Below are 7052 nucleotides of genomic sequence, written 5' to 3'. Positions count from 1 at the left end.
GCTTATTTTGAGTTAAATTATGTCCAGAGATGGCCTTTTTTCTGAGGCATGAATAGCAGAGCAGGATTTTGTGGAAGAGGAAGAAGCAGGGAGGATACAAAAATCCAGAGTCAAAAAGCAGAAACTGCTTTGCATCCTAAAGCAGAAAATCCTTTGCATCCTAAGGCAGATGACAGGAATCTTCTCACACTTTCAGCCAGCTCCCAGCAAGTTCTGAGCACCCTCCATTCCCCCTGAGCACCCCAGAATCTTTAAAAAGTCCCGATGCAACTCCTGTCAATGCCAACASTCTGCTTTTCATTGCAGTTGATGGGGGAGAGGTCAGCCACAGTTCACCATGTATCTTGCACGATTTGGCTTTTAATCTGTATCCACAGAACCCTCCCAATTATAAAAGGGACTGATAAAATCTATACCTCCCCCTATCTGCCATTTCTTCCTATAACATTTCCCCTCTCATTTTTCTATTTCAACTTTCATTCCTTTTCACTGACTATTTTGATCTTCACTAAATTTCTTACTTTGTCTCTTCTGCACCATCTTTTCTCCCCCAAAGCAGTAGGAAGAAGAAATGAATTTCATTCTCATCAGCAGTAGGAAGAAGAAATGAAGCAAGTCTCAGTGGGATAGAACAAACAGTATCTCTTTGGTGTATCTCCTCTCCTCTCACCCCTTAGTGCAATGGGTTGGTAGCCTGAGACTGGGAAAGAGGTTTTTGTCAGTCTCGTGTTCTGACTTCATGATCTCTGCCAGTGCTGCAGTCGGTTTGCTTCAAGTCCATTGTCAAGAAATACTGCAGGGTGAGGACTATTTGGTACCATTAAGACACTGGCAAAAAAAAAAAAAAAAAAAAAAAAAAAAAAAAAGACCCAACAGTTCAAAAGATGTGCATCAATTGGTTTCTGACCCCAGCTCTTCTCTGTTCAGTACTGGGTGGAATCTGTCACTCACTTTGGTAAGAGCCCCACAAAATGGAGTTGGACTCAAGTCTGCCCTTGAGTTCTCCTTTATCAATTCATGAACATTTAAACCAAGAATCTGGACTGGACCCAYTTGTCACTGACCTTCACTTGCGTGGTGTCACTGATCACTCTTAGAAGAGCTGCACAGGTGGAGGCTCAGCTGCACAGCAAAACTTTAGCATTGTGCCAAGGTACCACACATCAGCTGACCTATGACACCTGGTTAYGCATCTGTCCTTGCATCCCCTCAATTCAAAGTAAAATAGAATTTCCTAAAATCCCTTCCCTTTTATAAATTGTTTGAAATCTCCTTTGCCAATTAACATGAAATAGCAAAATCATTTTCCTTTGGGAGGTAAAGCATCATCTAGTTGAAGTTTCGTCTAAGTTTGGAAAACAAAGTGAGTTAGGAAGAACATCCTGACATTTGACCCGTGCCTTGTTGTCTCACAAACTGAGAGATGTGCTGTAACTGGTACAATCAATGCAGTTCAGCACCTTGTCAGGGGTCTGGTAGGGACTGCTTGCTTCCTAAAACCTCTTTTATGAAAGTTTASTTCAACAGCAGAAGCACTGGCGGTGACTCAGAGAGCAGCACAGGTTTCTGACTCATGAGATTTGGGATCAAAATTTCCATTTCTGAGCCTCTGCTATTCTCAAAGGTGTCCCCACAGGGAAAGTGCCGTACAAAGCAGTGAGGCTGTGATGTAATGCAGGACTGTCAATGGACAGTTAATCAGCTAATCCAGTAGCTAATTCTTTCTTTAAGCTGTGTTTAGATCCACAACAAATGCCCAGTGAAGGAAGGCAATCAGCATGGACATGAGCAATGCTGAGATGTTGATTTACACCAGGTGAGCATCCTGGCCCCTCACTGCAGCGTGTTTTCTGTCAGGGCAGATTTTATCCCAGCATAGTTGTGCTGTTGGCTTGATGAAAGCAGTTTAGAGTGGAGTAGTGCAAGCAAGCATGTGTTTACTTCTCAGCAATCAGCCTGGTTTGTGACCCATCAAGAAATGGGASGAAACTGCTTGGATTATTGCGTGTCTCACCCAACCTTCATGWGACTGTGATACAAGGGACCTGGCCTGTCCTGTTTACAGTGGCTTCATCCATGCTCCCCCTCCAGCCAGGAACTGAGCTACCCAGTCACCTTCCCAAGATCTTTTTATATATATTAGGTCCTAATTTCTCTGGAATTCAGTAAGTTCAGCAGTATGGCAGGGTGGGTAGGAATGGAATGAATCTCACAAGGGAGATGTGTACAGCTAGCAAATTGCTTTTCCCTATTTTGGAAATTCTTGAGGATTTGTGCAGAAGAGCTTCAGTGTTCAGGGGGAGGGGGAAAAGTATTTTTAAACATCCTGGTACAGTCAGAAGCACTTGGAGAGGAAAGGGAGAAAGTTCAGCCATGGATAACATTTATAATATTGTACCAGGTGGTTGCAAAATTCAAGAAGCAAATTTTGTACTGGAGCAAGAGTCATTGTCATCTCCCTTCCCTCCAGCAGAAGTCAGGTACAACTTCCCTGGCAGAGGTCAGTCTACCTGCTGTTACAAAATTGCTGGTATAGAAGTATTCCACAGAAGATGCTTTCATTAAAGCACAAATAACAACTGATATAAGGGAGTTTGTTTTAAGTCCAAGTTCTTTCTCTGTCTCAGCCACAGAAATCGTGTGTAATCTTAGGGAAATCAAGTCAAATTTCTTTTAACCAGCTCCCTCATAGAAAAAAAAGGCTAAGCATCCCCTAACCCTGCAAATCCCACATCAGCCATCACAGGGATCCTGCTCCTGGGGATTCCATTCTCAGAACCTGTAGCTGCTTGTGCAGTGCCTGTAACACAGGGGTCCCAATCTCCTTTAGCATCTCAAGCCTAAGTAGAGAGACAGCCTTACCATTTCACAGGATGTCCCCTCTGGGGGCTGATAGCTTGAGGTTTCTTTGTTCACCACTGCCAGGAAGAAGATGATGTACAGTTTCATGGCTCTGTGGGTAAAAATAATTATGGTTACACTTCAAATGGGACACAGGTCAACACATGCAAAAGCATCTAACATGAGAGATGGACAGAAGCATCTAACAGAGAAGGACACAAGCAATGCAATAAATTAACCAATCTTGAGCAAACAACACTTGTGACCCACCTGTGTAGCTCTGCATCCCTTTCAACCTGATGGGRAAAGGGATTTATATGAGGACTTGAAAAGAAGGTCCAAAGCATTTCATGGGTTTTCCCCATTGTAGCTTCAGTTGCTGCCTAAATTATATCAAGGCCATTCGACAAAGTCCAGATGTTCTGGCTGGGCACAGTGTCTGGCATCATGGAGAAAGAAAACCACTGAAGACTGAGTAACTTTCACACTCCCCTTAGACATAGATCAGGTGCTTTCAACTGGGCTGAAGTTTTGGGGTGTCAAGTCCTAAGCAAAGCGAATGGATGCTGCTCAGAAACAAYCAGAAGTGGGAATGTTTTCATTTCCATCCACAACATTTTCTACTCCTCTTATCCTGAAGTGTCAAAGAGCTTTTACATGTATATCCTTGTTGAGCTAATGCAGTTTAGCTTAAAACAGTTTAAGGAGTGGTCTGAGATTTTTCATTTTACACATTCTAGAAATGGGCAGACTTTTGAATATATTTGACAGGAGATCACACACAGAATCACAGAATAYGTCAAATTGGAAGAAACCTACAAGGATCATCGAGTTGAACTACTGGCCCTGTAGAGCACCATCCCCAAGAGTCACACCCTGTGTCCAAGGTATTGTCCAAATGTTTCTTGAACTTCCTCAGGCTTGGGTTGGAAGGGATCTTTAAAAGTTCACCTTGTGCAATCCCTCTGCCATGGACAAGGACAGATGTCTTACRAAGAGATGGATGTAAAATAGAATGGATTTGTGTGAAACAGAGAATTTGAAAGAGATTGGTTTTTTTGGAAAGCACTCCATAAAAGAGCACAGAACTGCAAAAGGAGCAAACAGCACTGGGACAATGGGGGAAATGGAACCAAAGCCAAGGGCAAACATTCCTGCTTCAAACAGCTCCACATGCAACCCCAATCCCTTGCACAAACCACTGGCATCAATGAACTGTTGCTCAGTGGCTTCCACCCAGAGCATCAAAGAGTTGGACACAGAAGAGATGGCATCATTCCCAGTCAGTGGAGATCCCTCTGCTTAATCACTTTGATGGATGCAGCTGATGGCCCTTCACAGCACAGACAGTGACTCAACAGCCAACAAGTTCCTGATGGGAATCTGCCCATTTCTCCCCTTCCTGACCAGAGAACAGAGCTGTGTACCAAGAACAGAGAAACTGGGAAGGATTAGATGACAGCTACTCTCTAATAGTTTGCATATTCCTTCCATTTCACAAAAAAAAAAATAAAAAAAAATCCCCAGTGATGGATGAAGATCTGTGATCTCAATGTGAAAGAGCTAGGGTACATTTTGGTCATTTCAGTAATGGGAATGGAAGTGTGTTCCTTCCCTTTAAAACCAGACCAAGGATGTCAAATTTCTACCTTTGAATCAATATTTGCAAAATATGCTGAAATCATCCTATGGAAGGAGGAACTGMTGATGTCACCATCTATAATGTTTCTGTTGTACCCCTCTGTTCTTCACTCCCCATGTATAGAGCAGTTGGGACTTCCTCTATGGAGAAGAAAACTAGTTTTATGACTTTAGTATTAGTTTGCTGAGGTGGAGATAAAAGGCAAATACACCAATGATTTTAAGGCTTCTCTCTGAGCCCTCAAAGGGAAATCCTTTCTGTTCAGACACAATGAATTAAGCTGAGGATATTACCCACAACAGGGCACCACCCTGAGGGACAGCACATGGCTGATATGCTCTGCAATGTCTTCCCTTGTCACACTGTCAGTGCAAAAAAAAGGTCTCTCTGCTTCTTAAATAATAGACCTGACACAATCCAGGGTCTTAACATATTTGGAAAACTCCTTAATTCTGGGTTTATAAAGCTACTGGGAAATCAATGTATTTGAACAAAGAACAAATCATTTAATGGTTTGCTCTGTAAGGCAGATGTRCAGTAAGCAAGGATGCTGTCCCTCAAGGTGTTTCTAAGGTGGYTGTCACACCCTGAAGTTCATCAAGGACATAGTGGTCTCTTCTAGCATTAAGATCACATGGACTCTGTCCTCACAGAATAATTTCATTTGGAAAAGCCCTCTTTGACCATCAACTCTAACTGTTCYCCCAGCACKGCCAAGGCCACCACTATCCCATGTCCTCAAGTGYCACATCCAYGTGTCTGTTAAATCCCTGCARGGATGGGGACTCCACCACTGCCCTGGGCAGSCTSTGCCAGGGCTTACCAACCATTGTGGTRAAGGAATTTTTCCTAATATCCAAAYTGAACCTCCCCTGGCACAACCTGAAGCTACTTTCTCTTGACCCATCATGGTACAGCCCAACCTCCTTGCTCATGGAGATTCCCTTCCCAGGGTAGTTTTCAGTTCAGCTGTCCAGTTGAGGAGCTTTTCCTGCCTAGCTTTTCTCTGAACAACTTTCAGACCCTTCTCAGCAACCCCTTGTGTGACACAGCAGTGCAYCCCCCTCCTTTCTACCCTCTGGACAGGTCTCAGTATCCCCCAACCTCTCCCAGTGCCAAACTCAGAGCTTACATCAAATCCCTTGGTGTGAGAGGGGACAACTTCTGGTAATAAACCCTTCCTGCTGGCACTGATCTCTCTATCCACAGCTTACAAAACCAGTTTGGGAGCAGCAGTAGCAACAACTCCACTTAAAGGAGACTTTATTGCTCTGAGGCTTTTCCAGAGTAGAAGCAGCTTCATGATCAGTGCCAGTTTGTTCCTACTGGCAGCTGTTATAGAAATCCCAGCATAATCCAGAGCAGGATTGAGCTCTGAGCCCTATTTAAAGCCATAGCTTTCCATCACRGTACTTCAAAATCACCCAGTGCCAGCCACAGCCAAAAAATACAGGTGATTTCCATCAATGTCACCCGCAAGGAGTATTAGTAAGTTGGTCAAAAAATTCTAGAAAAAAGCAAGGTACCCTAACCATGTCCATTTGACAAATAGGAGGGCAGGGAAGACAAGTAATTTGCCCCAAGACATTTCAAACCATGGAATAATAATTATTTAATCCTCCACTTTAGAAGAATGTTTGCYTCCATCTCTATCACAATATTAATCCTGAAACTGCTTCATATATGTTGTTTGCAGCTCATAAAAGCAGCACTTTCCAAATTTCCCCCAAATGTCATTTTTATTTCTGCTTAGTCAGTTATCAGAGACCCTCTCCTGTGCCAAAGAAAGTTAAATACAAGAGAACACACAGAACACAAATCMAACTCCCCAGGGTCTGATCCTTTTTCACACAAGACTCTTTCCTGTTAAGTTAGAGCTTTCTGTGGTAAAAAAGAATTACTATTTCACGTTTACCTTGTTTCAAGGGTCTCTTGCCTTCCCAAACACCGCTTGTCATCGCTTAAAAAAGCATATCCAGCTCTTCAAAATTGATTCAGTCCTGGTATCGATACAAGTATTCTTCAGCTTCATGTTCACCCATTCAGGACACTGAGASACTCACTCGTAACTTCAGAATGACGACATTTTCAGGGAAATAACCTTATTTGGGACAGTGTCTGCTTTCAATTAAGTTGCTTGTCTTCCTCCCCACTCYTCTCTGGGCTCTTGCTGGGTCCTAGCCACCGCTGTGCTCCAGACGCAGTCGGCTACTGTGCGACATCCTGAAGCCCTTCCTTGGGGCAGGCATTGAGAAACAGGGGGATTTTTTGCCAGAGGAACTGTCAGGATCGGGCTGTGGGTTTGCTCAGGAGAATAAGTAACTTATTGGCAATGCCATTGTTTGGCTGCGTGCGTGGGGCATGACAGTGTGTTTACTTTGGGGTTTTGTGTCTGCGAGTTRCATTCCTAGAGGGTTGTCGCCTCCTGCACCTAAATCTCTCTCTGCATCTTTAGGGAAATAGTGCTCGAGGAATAAATGTTTAAAATTCATGGCTGATAAATATAAACCCCAGAATGGGGAAACTTGTCCTGGAAGGAATAACTTTATTTCTCTTTGCAGTCATCCCA

At 43.4% G+C, this 7052-nt stretch overlaps 1 protein-coding gene across 1 annotated transcript in view; it reads right to left on the bottom strand.

Annotated features, from left to right (window-relative positions):
* The window catches only part of LOC130579889 (transforming growth factor beta activator LRRC32-like), an 11552-nt gene extending 4764 nt beyond the window's left edge, over positions 1-6788 (bottom strand). The window contains exons 1-2 of the mRNA XM_057377025.1: positions 6399-6788; positions 2863-2953 (exon numbers count right to left, since the gene is read on the bottom strand). Coding sequence (XP_057233008.1) covers positions 2863-2949 — 87 coding nt within the window. The 5' untranslated portion in view covers positions 2950-2953; positions 6399-6788. The remainder of the gene's footprint in view (positions 1-2862; positions 2954-6398) is intronic.
* Positions 6789-7052: the final 264 nt, after the last annotated feature.

This window comes from Malurus melanocephalus, unplaced genomic scaffold (assembly GCF_030028575.1).
Source record: "Malurus melanocephalus ecotype Western Australia unplaced genomic scaffold, MMel_1.1 scaffold_298, whole genome shotgun sequence".
Classification (NCBI taxonomy): domain Eukaryota; kingdom Metazoa; phylum Chordata; class Aves; order Passeriformes; family Maluridae; genus Malurus; species Malurus melanocephalus.
This window is presented reverse-complemented; position numbering and strand designations above follow the sequence as displayed.